The 23,160-nt window shown below is 41.8% G+C and overlaps 1 protein-coding gene across 2 annotated transcripts; it reads left to right on the top strand.

The window, feature by feature from the left end:
• Positions 1–790: 790 nt before the first annotated feature.
• LOC118359947 (serine/threonine-protein phosphatase 6 regulatory ankyrin repeat subunit C-like) lies at positions 791–20,553 on the top strand. Of its 2 annotated transcripts, none has more exons than XM_035738887.2 (26): positions 791–1,057; positions 1,369–1,455; positions 3,057–3,135; positions 3,346–3,416; positions 3,552–3,752; positions 4,008–4,095; positions 6,114–6,256; positions 6,462–6,674; positions 6,926–7,004; positions 7,116–7,313; positions 7,445–7,562; positions 7,678–7,746; positions 7,887–8,027; positions 8,140–8,202; positions 8,403–8,517; positions 8,627–8,698; positions 8,836–9,037; positions 9,292–9,379; positions 9,619–9,736; positions 10,024–10,243; positions 11,925–12,012; positions 13,980–14,063; positions 14,257–14,402; positions 14,529–14,611; positions 14,748–14,922; positions 15,741–20,553. In XM_035738887.2, exons 1-26 carry the CDS (start codon positions 1,031–1,033, stop codon positions 16,007–16,009), a joined length of 3,237 nt encoding a protein of 1,078 aa, XP_035594780.2. In that variant the 5' UTR covers positions 791–1,030; the 3' UTR covers positions 16,010–20,553. The 2 variants fall into 2 exon arrangements, with proteins under 2 accessions (XP_035594780.2, XP_035594781.2); XM_035738888.2 differs by having other exon boundaries at positions 797–1,057; positions 8,406–8,517.
• Positions 20,554–23,160: the final 2,607 nt, after the last annotated feature.

The following is a 23,160-nucleotide window of genomic DNA, read 5'->3' as shown; positions in this document are numbered from 1 at the left end:
TCGACTATCTTGTCAATATATGATATTTGACCGTACTGTTTTTCAGTGGTGGAAAAAGTACCCAATTGTCATACTTGAGTAAAAGTAAAGAACTCGTTATGAAATGATTCAAGTAACAGTGAGTCACCCAGTATAATACTATTTGAGTTAAAGTATAAAATAATTTGGTTTTAAATATACTTAAGTATCAAAAGTAAAAGTATAAATGATTTAAAATGTCTTATATTAAGGAAACCAGATGGAATACTTGTTTTTAATTTGCGGATAGCCAGGGGCACACTCCAACACACAAAGCATTTGTGTTTAGTGAGTTGCCAGATCAGAGGTAGTAGAGATGATCAGGGATGTGCTCTTGATAAGTGCGTGAATTGGACCTTTTCTGTCCAACTAAGCATTCAAAATGTAACGAGTACTTTTGGGTGTCATTGAATATGTATGGCATAAAAACTACATTTTCTTTAGGAATGTAGTGGTGTAAAAGTTGTCAAAAAAAAGTACAGATACCCCCTAAACGACTTAAGTAGTACTTTAAAGTATGTTTTACTTTACACCAGTGCTGTTTTTGGACAAACTTGTATTAAACAGAACAGCTGACCCACCGGTGCGTTGCTGCCACCAACTGTGTCGGAGGTAGCCTACAATATCAGCGAATAACATTTTTGGGAGTAAACCATGATTCCTTATATGTTAATCTAGTGCAATTTTAAAAAGTACGAGAATATTTTTAATTGCATTTAGTAGTATATAATTGTCGTTCCCCTTGAAAACAGAGGCCCTCGCATTGTCTGGGAGAGCAAGACCACTGAGGTTAAATAAGAACGAGCGTGAAACTGCGCATGTGCATGATAGCAGAAAGCCGAAGCAACAAACAAACATCAAGCAGAGACGGACAGCAACACAGATCAAACGCTATCTATGCAGATCGCTAGCTACATGAGTTAACTTTGAAAAATGAAAATCAAAACTGTCGTTTAATATACACTGCAGTTCCACCCCAATGAAGGAGCTCCGTCCTGGCTGATTTTGGGAGATGGGAGTACTCAACATTACAGACCAGGTGAGCTAGCAAGTAGCTAGCATGCTAGTTGAAAAGCTAGGCTGGCTATTTGGCTGTCTAGCTGATAGACTGTCGGTTTGCTAGCTAATCCCGTGTTATGATAGCATTTTCCTAAAAGTCGAATAGTTAAATAACGTTTGACGCAAGGATCTGTCTGAAAGAAATGTCGTAGGATTGCTAGTTAGATGGCTAACGTTAGCTAAACCTCGGCGCGGCCCAAGTATCGCTGATTGATGTATATAAACTGTTCACTTAACTAGCTACCATTCCTTGCAAAGCACAGCGTGACATTCTCCTGTTCTTCTCCCCAGCCTCCACTGGTCCAAGCGGTTTTCAATCGGAATGCCGATGAAATTCAACAACTATTGCACAACAAGAAAGAGGATGTCAATGCACTGGTATGCTTGTGGTGGCAGACAGTGCTGCAGCACTGGCTCGGTTTTATGGCATTGATATTGGACTGTATCTCAACATCTCTCCAGTTATTGCAAGTAGAGGGGTGCCGTGTGGGTCCTTTACCCAGTTCATGTGATGAGATTATTTATTTTGTATTTCCCAGAAACCTCGTTACTATATACACTACCGTTCAAAAGTTGGGTCAATTAGAAATGTCATTGTTTTTTAAATAAATTCATTTTTTTGTCCATTAAAATAACATCAAGTTGATCTGAAATAGTGTAGATTGTTAATTTTGTAAATGACTATTGTAGCAAGAATCTGCTTTAAAAAAGGAATATATACATAGGTGTACAATAAATCTGAAGATGTCGCAAAGTGCTATACAGAAACCCAGCCTAAAACAGCAAGCAATGCAGATGTAGAAGCACGGTGGCTAGGGATAAACTCCCTAGAAAGGACGAAACCTTGAAAGAAATCTAGAGAGGAACCAGGCTCTGAGGGGTGTCCAGTCCTCTTCTGGCTCTGCCAGGTGGGCTACTACACTGGAGTGTGAATACAGGCAAATAAGTTGATAAAAGTAACTTTGTCCAAGAGCAGTGTTTCCAAAAAAGGGGTACGTGTACCCATCTGGTTAAGAAGGCAGTCTCCAGAAGGTATGTGGGGAGATTTTTTAAAAAGTGGAAAAAGGAAAACAATATTGGGAAAAATATTACAAAAAATATATATGTTCAAGTTATTTAAATCTTAATAGGCAGGAAAACATTTACTGAGGTCACTGGTGTGAAATCTCTAGTTATTTTATATTTATAGACCTACGTTTTTAGTTTCGCTGCGTGTGCATGAGGCCCATTATCAGCAACCATCACTCCTGTGTTCCAATGGCACGTTGTGTTAGCTAATCCAAGTATATAATTTTAAAAGGCTAATTGATCATTATAAAACCCTTTTTCAATTATGCTAGCACAGCTAAAAACTGTTGTCCTGATTTAAAGAAGCAATAAAACTGGCCTTCTTTAGACTAGTTGGGTATCTGGAGCATCAGCATTTGTGACTTCGATTACAGGCTCAAAATGTCCAGAAACAAAGCACTTTCTTCTGAAACTTGTTAGTCTATTCTTGTTCTGAGAAATGAAGGCTATTCCATGTGAGAAACTGCCAAGAAACTAAAGAGCTCGTACAACGCTGTGTACCACTTACTCCGTTCACAGAACAGCACAAACTGTCTCTAACCAGAAAGAGGAGTGGGAGGCCCCGGTGCACAACTGAGCAAGAGGACAAGTACATATTCCATAAAAAAAATCAGCCGTTTCCAGCTACAATAGTCATTTACAACATTAACTATGTCTACACTGTATTTCTCGACCATTTTTAATGGACACATTTTTTTTTGTGCTTTTCTTTCAAAAAGGACAATTCTAAGCAACCCCAAACTTTTGAACGGTAGTGTGTATATGCAATAACAGTACAAAGTCAACAGAAGGCCTAAATGTAAATATTTCAGCAATATTTCACAAATGTGCGTATTGGTGGCTGATGGGGTAAGAGGGAGTTAGATTTTGCATCTCAATACAAATACTTTATTTGTGTCTTTTCCCCACAGGACCAAGAGCGCCGCACGCCGCTACATGCTGCTGCCTGTTTGGGAGATGTTCATATCATGGACTTCCTCATCAATGCAGGTAATTGTGACCAAAATGGACCAATCATTGGTATTTCTATTTGCTAAACAGAATGCCCCCCGCCTGACCTTCTGATGTGTGTGCAATGAAAATGTGGTTTTGGTCTACTTGCAGTTGTAGTAGCACTGTGTAGTGTCTGTTCATTAGTATGACTCTACTGTACTTGTCATGGCCCTCTAATAATGCTCCTTGTCTTGTACACTCTCATAGGTGCAAATGTAAATGCTAAGGACCATGTGTGGTTAACTCCATTGCACAGGGCAGCTGCCTCCCGGAATGAAGTAAGGAATGTTGATAATCTCTCTCATGTTAAGATTTATATAGCACTTAGTACCAAACTGTTTCAAACATGGACAATATTTGGGTTTGGTCAAGAAGTGTTTTCTCAAGCCCTGTTTTATTCCTTCTCTCTCCAGAGGGCAGTGGGACTACTTCTGCGGCAGGGAGCTGAGGCCAATGCACGGGACAAGTTCTGGCAGACACCACTGCATGTTGCAGCTGCCAATAGAGCCACACGCTGTGCAGAGGCCCTGCTCCCTCAGCTGAGCAACCTGAACATGGCAGACCGCACTGGCAGAACCGCTTTGCACCATGCTGCTCAGAGCGGATACATGGAGGTGAGAGGGGAGGGCTCGAAATATTGTTTATACTTAGAACAGCGCCATTTTCACAAACCATTTCAGAGTAGGAGTGTTCATCTAGGATCAGGTCTCTCATTTTATTCATTAAGAGTTCAAATAAAGAACAACTGATCATACATCAGCATGCCTACTCTGAGATGATTTTGTGAATACGGACCCAGGTTAGCAGGAGTATGAATTATGAAAATTCTATGTATATAATATATTTATATTAACTTTGTCTGTCCTTAGATGGTAAAGTTGCTGCTGAATAAAGGAGCCAACTTGAGTGCCAATGATAAGAGAGAGAGACAGCCTATCCACTGGGCAGCGTACTTGGGTGAGCTGTTATCTGCATTGGGAAACTCTTAAAAGGACAATCCGCAGTTGCTACATCCACCATTGGACTGATAAATGAATGACATGTACCCATTGATTCTAGAAGAATGTAACTTATAAATGCCTCATGAGCTTCGTTCAACTGTCGTACCCCATCAGAACCCAAAATATGAACTAGTTTTACTCCGTTTGTAATCAAGTACATTTAAACAACACTGTATAGCCTCAAAACAGGGTTAAAACTATAATTTTTATAAAATGGATGGTCATTCCTTGCATCCAATGCACTCTATAAGTTTGAAATGTTAAAATTATCCAGCCCCATCCATCAGCCTTTGACCGTAACAGTGGCGTGGAGAGCACTTTATTGTTTTAACTGCTGATTGCTTCAACTACAAAAAATGGGTGAAAAATCATGAATTTCCTAAACTTGGCAAGAATGTCGGGTGATGAAAAATGGCTGTTGTTTCTCCTAAAGTCCTGTTTTAATTTGAATGAACAGCAGACCTGGGCAGAACATTGTTGTATTTTTTAGTTTATTTGAAAATACAAACTTTTCAGAATCTCAAAGTAGTGAAATATAGTTTATATAGAATTTCAACTAAAAGCAACTATTTTCTTTTGATATTCAAATCAGGTCTCAGAAAAACAACTTGCATATATTCAAATATTATTTATTTGCCTATAGCCTAGAATGAAATACACGAGGGGCATGGAATCACCTCAACAATACAGTAAACCACTTTCACAACTTCAAAATGACTAACAAATATATTTTCAGAATGAGTGAGACCAAGTGATACAGTAACACTTGACATCAAGTTCTTATACATGTGTAGTAACATATTATTACCATAGCAACATTGTTGTTACATAGGACTTTGGAAATTGCTTTATAAATGCACAAGTTATTACATAAGTGGAATAAAGAACAGTCACTATTCCTCTTGTGTACAGTGGTTACAAAAACTCTTGGGTCATTGCTATGCATTTAAAATGCAAATGTGCTAATAAAACGTTGCTCCAAAAGTATTCCCAGTTTTATTACACAGGCACTGAGAATGATAAGAGTAAACAACTATGGCTATTATGTTTAGAAAGGACATTTTACATCCCAGAACTGCCTTGAATCAACTACAGCCTGGTAGTTGGACAATCATGTTAGTTTGTATTCTGAGTGAAATATCCCTTGTGTGTTTTTAAACAAGAACATTTGAAAGTAATTGAGATATTTTAAGATAGTATTTGAACCCAGGTCTGAAACAATGGCAGCACTGCCATGTTGTACTGAGCCTTTTTGTTGGAAAACCACACTAGTGTCCGACTTTTGCCGTCACCGATGCACCTCCCCCAACTTCACTCCTCGACTTTCGTCTACAGTCAGTTGCTTTAACCTATAAACTATGAAACGCGGCCAATATCTGCAGTCATCTCGCTGAGTCTACCTTTAAATGATAAAGTCCATTTCAGTGTGAACCCAATAAAATAACAAATAAAAAGCTTACAATCAAATGGGGTTTTCATTTTATTTGGTATAGGAGTAAAATATAATCATTTTTTCATGATTAGTTTTAGTTTGCTTTAATAACCTTGGATGTATTTTGTAGATTAGATATGACCGTCAGACAGATTGGAATAGTATAGGATATTATGTGTGCTCTCTTCACTCATTCAATCTTCAACATGCAGTTCCACATGCAGCCCTGCCATCAGTTGAAGGCAGTTTCAGAAAAATAGTCATTTTCGAGGATCTGTATTCAAATAGTTGCAGTCACCTCCAAAGGAACTATTTGTTCCCCTGGAAAGATAGTTACTTTCCAGAAAGCATAGTTAAAACTACAGTTCACCTGATGAACAGTGGATGTACTCTTCAAGAGGGTGACATTAAAAACAGGACACACTGCCTCTTCCCGCCCCTCACACCCCGGCCTCTCCTCACACCCCGGCCTCTCGACTCTCCTCACACCCCGGCCTCTCGCCTCACATCCTCACCCCCGGCCTCTCCCCTGTGTCTTATAGGGCATCTGGAGGTGGTGAAGCTGCTAGTGTCTCGGAGTGCAGACAAAGGCTGCCAGGACAAGCAGGGTTACACCCCTCTCCACGCTGCCGCTGCCAGCGGACACATTGACATCGTCAAGTACCTTCTGAGGCTCGGGGCAGAGGTGAGTGTGGAGTTCAAATGTGTAAACGGACTCTCAAGATAGCCATAGTAAATAATACTTATTACCAACCATGGTCTGGCCATGTTCAGAAGTGGCAGAGGATTATCTCTGATTACAATTCAATTGTTTTATCTTTTATTACATTTTTAAAAACCTTTTGTTACTTAGCTAATTGCTCATGTCTTGTGTGTTGGTGCTCTTTTAGCTGGATGAGCCCAATGCCTTTGGGAACACTGCACTGCATGTGGCCTGCTACACAGGCCAGGAGGCTGTGGCCACCGAACTGGTGAACCACGGAGCTAACGTCAACCAGCCCAACAGGAGTGGCTACACCCCACTGCACCTGGCTGCTGTATCCACCAACGGGGCCCTCTGCCTGGAGCTGCTGGTCAACAACGGGGCTGACGTCAACCAGCAGGTTTGAGGCCCCAATGTATTAAAAAATGGTCTCAGATTACGATTGCTGATCTCAGATCCCCTAACTCCTGTCCATATAATCAAATTCATTATTATCGAAAAGGCTTAACTGGTCCTAGATCTGCACTCCTTCTCTAAGACTGACCAATGCCATCCCTATCACCATTTTCCCCCTGACATTTTGTTTTATGTGGAGATTAAACAATGATTTGTCTGCAAGACAAGTAAAACATGTGTTTTTTCCATCTCCAGAGTAAAGAAGGGAAGAGCCCCCTGCACATGGCAGCTATACACGGACGCTTCACCCGCTCTCAGATCCTCATCCAAAACGGTAACCATGACAACCCCCTCTGACTGACCTGTGAGGCTGCTTTAAATTACTCTTGTCCCACTGGTTCTCTACTCATTCGTCTCTTCCTGTTGCTTTGTTTTGCCCCCCCAGGTGGAGAGATTGACAGTGTGGATAAATATGGCAATACCCCCCTCCATGTTGCTGCTAAGTACGGCCATGAGCTGCTGATCAGCACTCTGATGACCAACGGTGCAGATACAGCCAGACAAGGGATTCATGGGATGTTCCCTCTGCACCTGGCTGTGCTCTATGGGTTTTCAGACTGTTGTCGCAAGCTACTCTCCTCAGGTTGGTACCTTTATGTATGTATACTATATCATTCATTCACACACATCTATTGGATTCTATACACTGGAGGGGCTGTGTCTGACTGTAGTGTCACGTGTTGGATGTTATATTGCCTCTTCCTCTCCCCTCAGGTCAGCTGTACAGTATTGTTTCTTCTATGAGTAAGGAGCACGTTCTATCAGCCGGGTTTGACATCAACATCCCAGACAACTTTGGGAGGACGTGTCTACACGCTGCTGCCTCTGGAGGGTAAGGGTCAGAACCGCACTCCAAAACGGGACCGACTCTGAGCCACTGTATTGGTTAATGCCGTCTAACGAATCAGCCGTTCTCGTCATTGTGTTCCTCACTTCTCTTCTGACAGAAACGTTGAATGTCTGAACATGCTCTTAAGCAGTGGTACCGACTTGAATCAGAGGGACAAGTCGGGAAGGTGAGTTTTTGATCGTTCATTGTTTGCTTTTCTGTTTGTACTCATATGCTGGTGTGGGTTACTGTCTGCTGTAAGAAGTGCTTTGTGAATACATTTGATGAATGGACTGATGGTGATTCTGTGGGCCTTCTCTCGCTCAGGACTCCTTTGCATTATGCAGCTGCTAATGGGAGGTACCAGTGCACCGTGACCCTAGTGAGCGCTGGCGCTGAGGTCAACGAGCCTGACCGTACAGGCTGTACTCCCCTGCACTACTCCGCTGCCTCCCAGGCCTTCTGCAGGTAGGAACTCTCACTCCATCGCAAAAATACACTGACGCATGACAACACGCTTTCAGGAAACATGGCTGTGTGTGGAATTTGGCCTTAAATGTGTTTAATTCTGCACTTCCAGAATGGACCGACATTTCCCCGGGACTCTTCAGAGGGAGGAGGATGGAGCAAAGGAGTCCTATTTGTGAGTTTACTGTCTGCAACCATTGTTTTGTATAGCGGCCACAGTCCAGAATATGTAACACTAATTTGTAAGTCGCTCTGGATAAGAGCGTCTGCTAAATGACTTAAATGTAAATGTAATTAAAGATCTGCTTAAAGGACTCGCAATTTAGTTTATTTCGTGACATCCACTTGACTGTTATTTTTGTCTGTCTTTGTAAGTAGTTGTTTGGAGCATCTGTTGGACAACGGTGCCGACCCGTCCCTGGTCAACTCTAAAGGTTACAGTGCTGTTCACTATGCTGCTTCCCATGGCAACAAGCAGAACCTGGAGCTGGTAAGTCCTTCTGTTTGTGTTCAATACCGTACGAAGCTAAACTGGTGAATTGTTTTTCACCATGACCTTGCTGTGTGGGCGGTAATACAGCATAACCATGTTCCTTCAGCTCCTGGAAATGTCGTTTAACGCATTGGGAGACATTGAGAGCAGTATTCCAGTGAGTCCATTGCATTTAGCTGTAAGTGTGTCTTTCATTCCTAAAGCCCTCTCTGATACATCACCGCTTGAGACTGTGTGGAGAAGATGCCATGTTCATATAGAGCAGCCAAAAACATGACTGTTTCCTGTCGTGCACCATCTCCTCTCCCCCTTCAGGCTGATAATGGCCACTGGCAGGCGCTGCGTGTGCTGACGGAGACTGCTGCGTACGTGGACGTGCAGGATGCCTCGGGCCGCTCTGTGCTCTACCTGGCCTCCCAGAGAGGTTACGCCCGCTGTGTCGAGGTCCTGCTAGCCCAGGGGGCCTCCTGCCTCCTCAACGAGAACAGACACATGTGGACCCCTCTACATGTCGCAGGTACAGATCACGCCATGCCTCTCAACCCCCCCGCCCTTCCTAGAATTGGATGTGGAATGTATTTTTGCAAATGATGCTGATCAAGTTAGTTTATGTGCCAGGTGTAATGAATACATTGACTCTCTTACTTGCAAGTGGGTGTCCCTGCATATTGTTCCATATTGTCTGTCTTAGGTAGTATGTGATAGCTTAGAAACTAGCAGTCAGGTTTGAGTGTGTAAAGAAAGTATATTTTTCATTTCATATCATATCAGCTGCCAACGGCCACACTGAATGTCTGCACATGCTGGTGGACAGTGGGGAGGAGGCAGACCTTACCAACATCACAGACACGCAGGAACAGTGAGTGCTCTCTCCGTTTCTCACTGCCTGCCAGGAAGCTTTGCTGACGTCGTCTTTGGTTGGGATGTCAATTATTCTGTTTATTTTTAGTATAGATCCAGAGTCAGGAATACCACCGTTTAAGCTGTTTACTGAAGATTTGCAGAATCGCACATTCCGCCTGCTAGGAGGCTTTATTGTTGAGGTTGGCTTGTATTGTAATGTTATGTAAATGACTGTATGGTCCCCCTCATCCTCAGGACTCCTCTGATGCTGGCCGTCCTGGGTGGCCATACAGACTGTGTCCACCTGCTGTTGGAGAAGGGGGCCTGGCCTGACACCAAAGACAAGAGGGGCAGCACTGCCCTGCACAGAGGGGTGAGTCACACTACTGAGCTTAGCGGTACTGGGCTGGTTACACATCCACTACACTTAATGTAACTGTGTCCTGTGAAAAAGTAAATGTTGTACAGCCTGGCTGGTTCAGTTATGTGATCGAGAGGAACACGAACATGAGTTTATTAAAGGAACAGCATTAGTTTGAAATAATTATGAAAGCACAGTAGAATTTGAGGAAATCTAGCTGTGTAACTCTTAGGTTGGAGCAGAGAGGAAATGACTCCATCCCCGTCCCTCGCCGCTCCCTGTGTGTCCCTGTCCCGTAGGCTGCGTTGGGCCGTGACGAATGTGTCACAGCCATGCTGGACCACAAGGCCTCTGCACTGTGTCGGGATGGCCAGGGTCGTACCTCACTGCACTACGCTGCCTCCCGCGGCCACACTGACATCCTCGCCAGTCTGCTGCGTGCGGCCACACGCTCCGACCCTCTTGACTCCCTATTGGACCATGAAGAGTACACGCCATCACACTGGGCTGCTTACCAAGGTCAGTGTTCAATAAGTGTATACAGAGCCTTCAGAAAGTATTCCTACCCCTTGACTTCTTCCACATTTTGTGTTACAGTTTGAATTCAAAATGGATTCAATTGCTATTTTTCTCACCCATCTGCACAAAATAACCCATAATGACAGTGAAAACATACTTTTGGAATTTTTAGCAAATTTATTGAGAATGAAATACAGAAATATCTCATTTACATACGGATTTACACCCCTATCACCTTTGGCAGCGATTACAGCTGTCTTTCTGGGTGAGTCTCTAAGAGCTTTGCACACCTGGATTGTACACTTTTTTTTTTTGCGTGTGTTATTCTTTTTAAAAAATTCTTCAAGCTATGTCAAGTTGGTAGTTGATCATTGCTGGACAGCCATTTTCAAGTCAAAACTGTAATTTGGCCACTCAGGAACATTCAATATCTTCTTGGTAAGCAACTCCCGTGTATATTTGTTCTTGTGTTTTTAGGTTATTGTTCTGCAGAAAGGTGAATTTATTCCCCAGTGTCTGTTGGAAAGCAGACTGAACCAGGTTTTCCTCTAGGATTTTGTCTGTTCACTCTATTCCACTTATTTTTATCCTCCGAAACCCCCTAGTCTTTGCCGATGACAAGCATACCCATAACATGATGCAGCCAGCACCATGCTTGAAAATATGAAGAGTGGTTCTCAATGATGTGTTAGATTTGCCTCAAAAGTAGTGATTTGTATTCAGGACAAAAAGTCAATTTCTTTGCCACTTTTTTAGCAGTTGTTCTTTAGTGTCTTATTGCAAACAGGAAGCATGTTTTGGAATATTTTTATTCTATACAAGCTTCCTTCTTTTCACTCTGGCATTTAGGTTAGTATTGTGGAGGAACTGCAATGTGTTGATCAATCCTCAGCTTTCTCTAATCAGTCATTCAACTCTGTAACTGTTTTAAAGTCTCCATTGGCCTCATGGTGAAATCTCTGAGCGGTTTCCTTCCTCTCCGGCAACTGAGTTAGGAAAAACGCCTGTATCTTTGTAGTGACTGGGTATATTGATAAACTATCCAACGTGTTAACTTCACAAAAGGGATTCAATGTCAGAATTGTTTTATTTGTATTTTTTTTTACCCATCTACAAATGGGTGCCCTTCTTTACGAGGCATTGGAAAAACCTCTGGTCTTTGTGGTTGAATCTGTTTGAAATTCACTGCGAGACCTTACAGATGATTGTATGTTGAGGTAGTCACTCAAAAATCATGTTAAACACTGTTACTGCACACACAGTGAGTCCATCCAACTTAGTATGTGCCTTGTCAAGCGAATGTTTACTCCTGAACTTATTTAGGCTTGCCATAACAAAGGGGTTGAATACTTATTAACTCAAGACTTTTATGTTTTATGTTTTTAATTCATCTGTAAACGTTTCTAAAAACATAATTATACATTGACATTGTGGGGTTGTGTGTGTGTGTGTAAGGCCAGTGACACATAATCACATTTTAAATTCAGACTGTAACAAAACAAAATGTGGGAGAAGTCAAAAGGGTGTCAATGCTTTCTGAAGGTACTGTATATGAAATGTATGTATAAATCGAATGTGAGGGGAGAACCGATATCCGTTTTTGTAGCATGACCGTTCGTTATTCAAATGAAATCGCTAGCAGTATGCAAATTTGAAACACACTTTTTGTCTTCTTTCTCAGGGCAAGAAGACTGTTTGGAGGTTTTACTTGAACACAAAACTTGTAGTATCCAGGAGGGAAACTCCTTTACCCCATTGCACTGTGCTCTGTGAGTATTCTCTAGTCAATGTTTTAAACATGATTATACAGGTAACTGACAAAATGGAAAAACTTGAGTAAATGAGGGATAAAAGTATATTGAAAACAGGTGCTTCCACACACAGGTGTAGTTCCTGAGTTGATTAAGCAAGTTACATCCCATCATGCTTAGTGACCTGTATAACAATGCTGGGTAGGCATATTATTTTCAAGTATGGGTAACTACATACGTGGAGTGTCTAAAAGTGGCCATTGCAATATAACAAGTGGGAAGATAAACAGCAGTGGGTGTGTCAACCTAACAGCTAATTGGGTAGATTGGTTGCCCCTCACGATTGTTTTGCGTGGCTGCTTCCTTGTAACATTTTAGCTCGGCAGGTTAGGCTCACTGACGTGGCAGGTTAGGCTCACTGACGTGGCAGGTTAGGCTCACTGACGTGGCAGGTTAGGCTCACTGACGTGGCAGGTTAGGCTCACTGACGTGGCAGGTTAGGCTCACTGACGTGGCAGGTTAGGATCACTGACGTGGCAGGTTAGGATCACTGACGTGGCAGGTTAGGATCACTGACGTGGCAGGTTAGGCTCACTGACGTGGCAGGTTAGGATCACTGACGTGGCAGGTTAGGATCACTGACGTGGCAGGTTAGGCTCACTGACGTGGCAGGTTAGGCTCACTGACGTGGCAGGTTAGGCTCACTGACGTGGCAGGTTAGGCTCACTGACGTGGCAGGTTAGGCTCACTGACGTGGCAGGTTAGGCTCACTGACGTGGCAGGTTAGGCTCACTGACGTGGCAGGTTAGGCTCACTGACGTGGCAGGTTAGGCTCACTGACGTGGCAGGTTAGGCTCACTGACGTGGCAGGTTTGGAGGGAAAGGGTTAGGCTTCGCTAAAGTGCTACAAGGAAGCAGAAAGTAGTCGCACAAAACTGTGTTGAGTGGCAACTAATCTTCCCAATTAGCTGTTATGTTTCCATACACCCACTTGTGTTGATCCTCCCACTTGTCTCGCAACGCCCACTGTCAGACAGACTACATATGCAGTTACCCATGACTCATTATTTTATCTACCATGGGTATGCGTCACCCGGATGACAATGACCCCCATCCACAGGGCACGAGTGGTCACTGAATGGATTGATGAGCATGAAAATGACATAAACCATATGCCATGGCCGTCTCAGTCACCAGATCTCAACCCAATTACACACTAATGGGAGATTAGTGGAGTTAGTTGGAGACTTTTATCTCCCTCACCAACTTCAAACATCAGCTAGCTGAGCAGCTAACCGATCGCTGCAGCTGTACATAATCTATTGGTAAATAGCACACCCATTTTCACCTACCTCATCCCCACAGTTTTTATTTATTTACTTTTCTGCTCTTTTGCACACCAATATCTCTACCTGTACATGATCATCTGATCATTTATCACTCCAGTGTTAATCTGCAAAATTGTAATTATTCGCCTACCTCCTCATGCCTTTTGCACACAATGTATATAGACTCCCTTTTTTTCTACTGTATTATTGACTTGTTAATTGTTTACTCCATGTGTAACTCTGTGTTATCTGTTCACACTGCTATGCTTTATCTTGGCCAGGTCGCAGTTGCAAATGAGAACCTGTTCTCAACTAGCCTACCTGGTTAAATAAAGGTGAAATAAAAAAATTAAAAAAATTAAAAAATAAAAATTAGTGGTGCCTAAGACAGCATTTTCCAACATCATCAACAAAATACTAAATGATGGAATTTCTGGTGGAAGACCGATTGTAGAATCTATGCCAAGCTGCATTGAAGCTTTTCTAACTCATGGTGGCCCAACGCCCTATTAAGACGTTAAGTTGGCGTTTCCTTTATTTTGGCAGTTACCTGTACATTATTAGGACGATGTCTGTCAACAATGTTCGGGAAAGGATGATGGGTTTGATGTTTTAGCAGTAATTTAGTCATGTTTGGTCATCTTTGATTTTTTGCAGAATGAATGGCCATAGTGGAGCTGCAGAGATGCTGTTGGAATCTGCTGGCGTACAGATGGTTAACACCAGGGACACTAAAGAAAGGTAAGGCCTATTGAGAACAAGGTGCTGTTATCTTACTAGATGTTTATTTGGGTGTCTCCTGTCATTTGTATACCTTTAAAGATGTACGTACCTCTGTACTTAATGTGGACTCCAGTTTCATCCAGTTTTAACTCCAGTTTCATTGTCATGCGATACTGAGCTCACCAATGTCTCTTTCTCTCTGTGCCTGTAGGACCCCTCTTCATGCCGCAGCATGTGCTGAGGATGTGGCGGGGCTGCAGCTGGTCCTACGCCACGGAGCTGAGATCAATGCCGTGGACCACACCGGACGCTCTGCTCTCATGGTCGCCGCCGACAACGGACAGAGTGGCACCGTGGGTAAGTCTACAGAGCACCTCTTCCGTTGATGTTTTGCGAAAGGATAGAGTTCAGCGAGTCCTGTGAGGCAACGCTTGATGAGAGTGAATGCGTTATCTGTTGGGGTGAATCCTGTGTGATTTCCAGCCATCCTCTTGCACCGAGCCAAGGCTGACCTGACACTGCTGGACGACAATGGAAACACTGCCCTGCATCTGGCCTGCAGCAAAGTAAGCACCACCTAAAATATAATCCGAGCTCAGAAATCCTTGACTATGCAGCACCTCTCTCATGACCTGAGATGATGGAAAATGTATTGATGATCATGGTTGACGTAAGCATGTTTTTTTTCTATTTGTCTCACAGGCTCATGAGATGTGTGCCCTGCTGATTCTGGGGGAGATCCATAACCCTACCCTCATCAATGCAACCAACACTGCACTGCAGATGCCGCTGCATCTAGCAGCACGCAACGGTCTGGCCACAGTTGTCCAGGCACTGCTGAGTCGAGGAGCCACAGTGCTGGCAGTGGATGAGGAGGGTAAGAGACAATATTCCACTTGATCCTTTGCCCAAACATCTTAATTTTAAACATCAGGAAGTCCTACGCCATGTAGTCTTATGTTATGGGCTTGGGCTCGAAATTGACTAAAGAATTTTTGTTATTTACCGTAAAACTTTCATTGAGCTTCTATTTGAGCCAGGTGTCTTTCCTTTTCCTTTTTTCCCATTTGCGTAGTTAATTGTTTAATTCCAGCATTCCCTTCCAGGATTTTAATCAAATGCTTCATTTCTTGTGCTATAATTTACACACTGTCCCATTTAATTTGTCTTAAAATGCCTTTATTAAAATAGAAAAATATATTTTCCTTGACAGAATAATGATTCTCCTTGGACTCTGCATTTTTTGTAGTTCATACCTTTGCCACCTTTGCCGATTTTTAAAATGTATTTTTAATTTTTTTAACATTTTTTTCTAGCGGTCTGTACTCCCGAAGTTGACAGTTTTTGTCAGTTAGCTAGCGGTTCTCAGATGGCTAACAGTTTCCTCCTGCCGATTTTAAAAACGTGTGATCGCGATCATTTATTCGAGTCATTACTGAATTATTTAATGTAACCAATCAAACATTAAACCCCGTAAACAATTAATTTAGCCCCTACTTGTATTTGAAATAGCCATTTATTTTCTGAAATGTGTGCCGTTGCCTGGCTATCAAGAGACTGGCGGCTATTTGAGACTCATTATTTAATTTAAGTTTTACTGTACTTGTTTTAGGTATTTCAATTTTCCTTGAGCATAGGCCATAGACCACAGCTTTCAAGTGTATGCGGTCTGATTGTGCGTTTGTTGTCGACAAGGACACACTCCAGCCCTGGCCTGCGCCCCCAACAAGGACGTAGCTGACTGCCTGGCTCTGATCCTCTCCACCATGAAACCTTTCCCTCCTCTGGACCCTTCCTCCTGCCCCTGCTCCTCTTCCTCCGTCTCCCCCAGTCTCAACCTACTGAAGCATTGCGGCATCACTGCTGCCTGCACGCCGCTGCCCAACGGAGGCCTCCACCATCACAACGGCTATGTCAAAGACCGCCATGCCGCTGTCAGCCTGGACGGATGCCTTTCTGAGTGAGGTCATCCTACATCTACTGTCTGACAGCACTACCACCACCACAGGGTAGCCTGTGTGTGTGTGTGTGTGTGTGTTTGTGTGTGAGTGATCTTCTCCTGAAGTGCAGTCAAACCTATATGCAAATGGAGCCCACAGCATCTATCTATCCCAGCTCTGTATAAGTTAGTGCTTAACACTGAGACCGATCTCTCTTTCTGTAAGGTCACTGGAATACTGCTTTGTTCCAAAATGGTTACTAATAACCACCCACAAAATCCCTTTAAATAATGTCCCGCAAATAGGTACTCGTCAGCACAGAAAGATGACTGACGGCTAAAAGCACTGTTTATTCTTTTTTTTTCTTTTTTTTGCCTTCTTTTTAGTCTTTTGTTGAGTCCCTTTATTTTCTCTTCATATCATTCAGTATTTAACATCTGATGACGTGTTGGCCTCGTAGAGAAATGCACAGCCTTCCTAAAAGGAGAATGATCCAACGGGTTATAGTGAAGGACTTTATGAATGAAGTCCTACCCAAAAGTGCAATGCTTAAATATAAAGATTCTGACTTTAACAAAAAAAATATATATAATATGTACCTTCTGTGGTAACCTAATATTTCAACTTTTGGCCTCGTTTTTTTTTGTTTGTTTTTTTGTGGGGCATTTTCATAGAGGAGAATTTCATAGGGCTGCTAAAGTTTGAAAGATGAATATGTAAGCATGTCACCTTACAAAGGAGAACAATGCTCAGGTTGGCATTTCAGCATACATTTGCTCTCAATGCTGAAGTATTGTCTAGAACACAATTTTGTGTTTACTAAGTGAGAATTTGGTTTAAAGCATATACATTATGACCAAAGGTGAATATCACTGCTATGACTGACAAAATATTTATTTGAGAAATATTTACAGAGAAAGATCGATGTTGAGATACCTCTTAAGTCATTTTGCAGCTGCTGAACGGCTAGACAGGGAAAGTAGTAGCAATGAATCCTTGGTTATTTATTTGAAGTCTTTAGGAGTGGACTCGCCCCATTGACCTTCAGCAAAGCCTCTTGTTTTCTGAGCACATTACCTTGAATTCTAAGATTACTGCTCAGTGATAAACTTACAAGCCATTTCAATTGATTTCCCATTTTTCTTTTCTTTAATCATTCCCAAAACATTTTGGTACATTGATTTCGAATTACCTTCGGAGAGGAATCCTATTTACATTACATTTACATTTAAGTCATTTAGCTATTTGTATTATTTCCCAAAATGTTGTCTTTGGTCAATCTTGAAATGTTACTTCAGCCGTTTTGAAGCTGGAGAAATACCACTGTTACTCTATCAAAAAGCTTGTATCTTGTCTAGTACGATGGTCAGTTCTGGTGTGAGATTGAAACGCTGGACTGACAAGTGTTCTTACCTTTTTGTGTGTTCTTTTTTTGTTCTTGTATAATTTAAGCAATATTTAATTTCTGGCATTTTGAACGTTATCAAAAAGACAATCATAGTCTCAAGGGCTTTTGTTTCCTTGGAAATCTTGTTTGATGTTCACCTTATTTGTTTGAGTACCGATACTAGCAACATGGAAATGATCTATTCTAGACTAATGGCTAAAGTCTGTGTCCAAGGCATTTTTCGCTCTGTGCCTAGAACCCCCAAAAAATGCAATTAATTGCCTCCATGGCAGTACGGATGCAGGATAGCATGATATGATGAACCCTGGGGTCTCACCCACTGGGTAGCAGAGAAGCGTTGGATCCTATTCAGACTTGTTAATCTGTTGAGGATATGATTCCTTGGTTAAGCTTGATTGTTCATGTCTCTGGACAGAATTCATGACTGACGAGAGACTTGAAAGCATAGTAGGTATGTAGGGTTACTTACTGTAGCAAGGAACTGAGAGGCAACTGTTACACTCTCATATGGCCGGTAGTAATACTTGTGTTTTTAGTAAAGCAGATAAGTGTGAAATTCCTTTTTTGGTATGTATCCTGTCTTGTGGCTCTACATACGTTGTAGATTTGTGGTGTCAGACAACTGGAGCTCTTTGCCTGACTTAATTTAAATATTTTTACACCATCTTTTCCATGACATCATCAGAGGATCAATAGATTTCAGTGACTCATTTTTCATTTCATTGCTTCGCCACAACCTCCTCTCTTGATGAATGCTAAATGACATGCATTAGTTCTGGATGAGAAACATGAGGACCTACTATGATACCAGAGTAGCATATCATCTTGTGCCCTATAGTCAGTGTTGTCCGGGGGAGAAAATAGTCTCAGACTGTGTGGAACCAGGAACCAAATGACATGGATTGATTGACGAACAACAGGAAAATCATATTGGCATTATTTTAGTTAAATGCACACTACGATGCAGTTCCATTTTAGCCCTGATCCAAGGCACTTGAGATAGTTAAGCACTTTAACACATTCAGCATATCTGTGTGCAGTCTGAATACATGCATATGTATATTTACATATGGGTCGTAGCTAAAGTGCAAAAGATAGGAGCAGATTGCAAGGATTGTATACGCTGCTTCATTGACGGAGATTTAACTTCAAAACTCTAAAGCTAAAAAGATCTCATGGTCCAAAATCCAGTCATCACGGTGCAGTTTGATTTGATGCCATCCCAGGGTCCACGAACTAGTCCTTGTGGTTAGTCCAGTGATTTTTAGGTAGGCTTGCTTTCGCCGTGCTTGTATCCTCCTCAGGCTCCTCGCCTAACTCCACACTGAGGGATGCGTGTTGTACAATAAACACTGATTACCTCAATCATCCAACCGCAGGTGTGTCTGGCTAGCAGGTCAGATTCACGTTCCCCAGTTCAGACACTGCATGCATCAGCCGACGGTTGCGTGCCACGTCATCGACTGCGTGCCGTCAGGCACCTGATTGCTATAACATAGTGATGTGGTTACCTGATGGGTATTTTACATATCTGGCATGTGCCAGCGACGTCTGAGCAGAGGAACACGAGCCAGATATGTGTGTGTGTATATATGTATATAGATTTTATATTTCAATTCCCTTGTCCAGCTGATGGCACCAGTTCTTCAGTATATATCCCATCTGGGACTACCCCATATCTGTGTTGCATTGATAGACTGAGAACTCATTGGAAAGGAGCTTGAGATCATAATTCTCACTTTAAAGAAACAAGTCAAATATATTTCCCTAGGGTTTAATATTAGGAAGCAATGTAAAGGATTATTTGTAGCATTAATGACTGTGAAAGACGTGCGCAGCACATCTATTGCTCTTCGATTGTGTTTAGGCCAATCCAACAAAGCATTTCATAGATGCCAATTGAAGATTTGCGGAGTAGTCGTCACATGAGAATCTTAGGTCACAGTTAGGGCCTTATTTGCCAAAGTACATTGGATAATAAAAAATATATATTTGAAAAGGAATAGCAATGGGTTTGAGAAATATGCATGCATTCGAGCAATGTACATACTGAATATAAATCTGAGCCATGAATTGACTGACATGTGACTCTAAGGTCAAATTGGAACAACACTATTTGCCATCTCCTGACTTTTGAACTATTACACTGCATTTCTCTGGCATTCATGAAATGATAAAGTAGCAGAAAGAAATACTTGTCATATTAGTCTTCCTGTTATGGGTCTTTCTTAAATGTGTTTCAGTTATACCGAGGCCCCTATGTGTATGTCATAACCACGTATTGACACTGGAGACAGGAGGTTGGAGGGTGTGAACATGCATCTCGAACACCATTTAAGATTGCCTTACAATATCTTCTGAACAGGACATTTAACTACGCTGTAGATGCTTTCATTTTTTTTTTTTTTACATTAATTGGTAGCCAGTTTTTGAAAAGGAAAATGCACCTACCTAGCTACATCCATTTAGTGCCATAGAAACCTTTATTTGCCTTTAAGCATAATAGTCATACTGTACTTGGTCAGTAGAAAATGTGTTTGTTTGGACTCATTTACTGTGGTAGCCATGGTTAGAATGAACATTATTATTATATATATTTTTTGTTGTTGAATGATTATTAAGTTCTGATTTGAAGCATTGCTGGCACAGATACAGGTCATGATGTCAGTGGTGACTAATGGTTTGAACCACTTAGTACTGATCGTAGGAAGTGGAAAGCAATCATATAATAGAGTTGGTGGTAGTCTGGAGAACAGAATGGATGGAAGATTTAAAATATTTATAATTGGACAGACTTTGTGTTGGAAAAAATGGATAATAATAATAATGAATGGTAATTTCTTTGCCTGTGGTTTGTAATTATTATAGGACAGTTTTTAATGTTTGCAGATGTATGGTTAACAGGGAATAGATTTACCTCGTCCTCGATGGATGCCCCTATTCTTACTTGAAGTATCTTTCATCGAATACAAATGTAAAACTTTAATTCACAGCAGAGCCTTTTAAAGGCAAAGGAACAAGTTTCTTGCAGTACCTACTAAGTTATAACACCTAACATCTCATTAGTTATGTCTGGTTTTGCTATTATGTGATGTGTCCCGAATGGCACCCTATGCCCTACATAGTGCAACACTTTTGTCCAAAGCCCTATGGGGGGGGGGGGGTTCTGGTCAAAAGTAGTGTACTCTAAAGGGAATGGGGTGTCATTTCGGTCGCACACAGAGATCCTTTTGGTGTAGAAGCACATGCATCCATGTTGGTGGCACACTGCTCAAGGTTGCCTTGTGATTGTTTGGGGGATTTTGCCATATTTGTAAGTGAAAAATTGGGATTTCACTTATTACCGGTCTTGGCAGCTCGACTGTCACCTCCAAAACCAAATAACGCTGTTAATTAAGTACCTCCATACCGGGTGGAGAGGAGAAAAAGGAAGAACATACATCTACCTTGTTGTCAGTGTGATTTCTAAGGACCAAATTTAGAGAGTTCTAGTATGTGAAGGGCAGAAGAATCTGTAATTCAATGGAGGTCATGAGGAAAAGTAGTGTGAAAACACATTCTATAGTGGGGGGACTGCTATGCCGTAATTATTTACCCCCTCAAGTTAGTTAATGTGGGAGGTTTTGTAGAGTATCACTCATGCTAGCTTTCCCCCTGCTTGTGGTCTCATCACGATTCTTCCATCATTTGGACCTGTGTGATAACCAGCTCAGAGGTGGTTGGTGCCTTTTTTTTATGTGTTTTTAAATGAATGCTCTCTCTACCGCATGGTCTTCCATTTCTACCTCCCGGAAGCCTTATGAATGACAGGTAAAAGCATAGAAGAGCGCATCTCTCTGAAAAGAACATTCTCAACCTACAGTATGTGATGTGAGCTATAATAAGCAACTGGTGTTTTACGTTCTTGGCCGATTCTGTGTGCATGCTATGGGTCTCCGAACTTGAGTCATATGGAGTGAGCTATCTGAACAATATCCTACCTGATGTTGAATGCACCAATATTGAAGTAACTTTTTGAAAGCACAAATCCAAAGATGGAACCATTTTTATTCTTTAATGTCATCTCAAGGATGGCTCTCAATGCTGTGGTGGTTAGAGCCAAGAAAGGTGGTCATGGAGACGAGGGAAGCATGAGATTGGATGGTCGGTACCAGTACTGTAAATGTAGTTTCTCCTGAGGTCTGAGCATATCAATTCAGATTGTTTCAGTTGTATGTATTTAATTAAACTCGCTAGCTGTAGAGAATAGATCAAGTTGTGAAAATCCTATTGGGGTACAGTAGTAATGATAATGTGTTGGTTGTAACTGTTTGGAGTGTTTTTGTATTAGACTGATTGAAAGTAGGGGTTTCTTAGTAGCGTTGATAGTGTGACTGTGCTGTAATATAACATGCGTTGTCAGATATTAGCATGAGGGCGAGGTAGATCGTCCTCATTAAGCTTGCCTCTTTTCTTTTTTTCTTTTTTTTTATTGTTGAAAAAGACGAGTGCAATAAACCTTATTTATCATTTCCTTCCTCAAGTAAAAGAACATGTCCTGTGTTTTCAAGGCCAAAAACAAAATAGACTCTGTGGCTGGCAGTAGGATTGGAACCTTTCCACGCTGCTTTTGCATCCAGAGAAGTGGCACTTGTTAGAGTCTAGAATATGGAATTGCATTCTTAGGACTGTGTGATTTTGATATTCAAGTATCAAAGCTGCTTGCTCGTAAGGGAGACCATGTACAAGATGATTTGACCTGTTGATCAACCGTGTGTGTTTTTTGTTCTTGCAGTTGGATGGCGTTTTATGGAGGGAATCTCCTTGAATCTGAAATGTTTTGCTTGCGTGTGTAGGTGTGTACGTATGCGTCGTACTCCGTATCAAATTAAATGTTTTTTGGGGGGGAAGTAAATTTAAGTGGTTTAAAGAAATGCTGAAATAACTTGTTTTCAGAAGAAACATTAAGAGAGACTCCCCCCTAATTCATCTCACCCTCACTAAAAGGGGGTGTGCGTCTTTCACAATCTTACTACTTGCTCAGTTTGTGTGATGAACTTGTACAGTGAAGATCAGAACAGCTTAAGAAATTTCAGACAATTTCCTGAACTGCACAAGTATAATGTTGAGGTGGTGAATGGCAGGTCTCCCTTAATGTAAGTAGGCAGGCCTGTCTAAATCGGACATATCGACGACAATGGAAATGAAAAGGTAGCGAATAAAGTGTACCAGTATCGTAAGATCAGCTCAGTGCCTAGGGTAGGACGTGTATACCTACTGTATACACCTTTTTGACATGTTGGAGACCCTTTGACACACCCTTTTGACATGTACTATGCTGGGAGCCCGTACGATATTGCTTATTTCCCTTTTAAATCAGCAGAGGTAGGAAATATTCTAAAACCACTTTAGCAATTACAGCAGAGTAATTTGCTGTACAAGCAGGTTATACTTCACCCACGATGAAGTCTGTGGCCAGATTACCTCTGGAGTATATCTCCATAATGGGGATTCTCAGAGAGCACAGTGATTTGGGACACTATCAGTTGGAGGTACTCTATGGCCTATGTGCTCCCTGAGCAATACATGGGGAAAGGATGTATTCATTGGGTACATCCTGTGATATTTGTTGGTCCTTCTGCTGTTTCTTTATTTGTTCTGCAGCACCCTAACTGAATGTGAACTGATAAAGACCGACCTAAGGGTTAGTTGCCTGTTTTTACTCAGTGTCTTATCTGTTGTAAATACTATGGAGTGGACCCCATGCCAGGAGAGGGGGAGTAGTCTG

This window comes from Oncorhynchus keta, chromosome 27 (genome assembly GCF_023373465.1).
Source record: "Oncorhynchus keta strain PuntledgeMale-10-30-2019 chromosome 27, Oket_V2, whole genome shotgun sequence".
NCBI classification, from domain to species: Eukaryota; Metazoa; Chordata; class Actinopteri; order Salmoniformes; family Salmonidae; genus Oncorhynchus; species Oncorhynchus keta.
The sequence above is the reverse complement of the archived record's forward strand: the minus strand, read 5'-3'. Positions and strand labels throughout refer to the sequence as shown.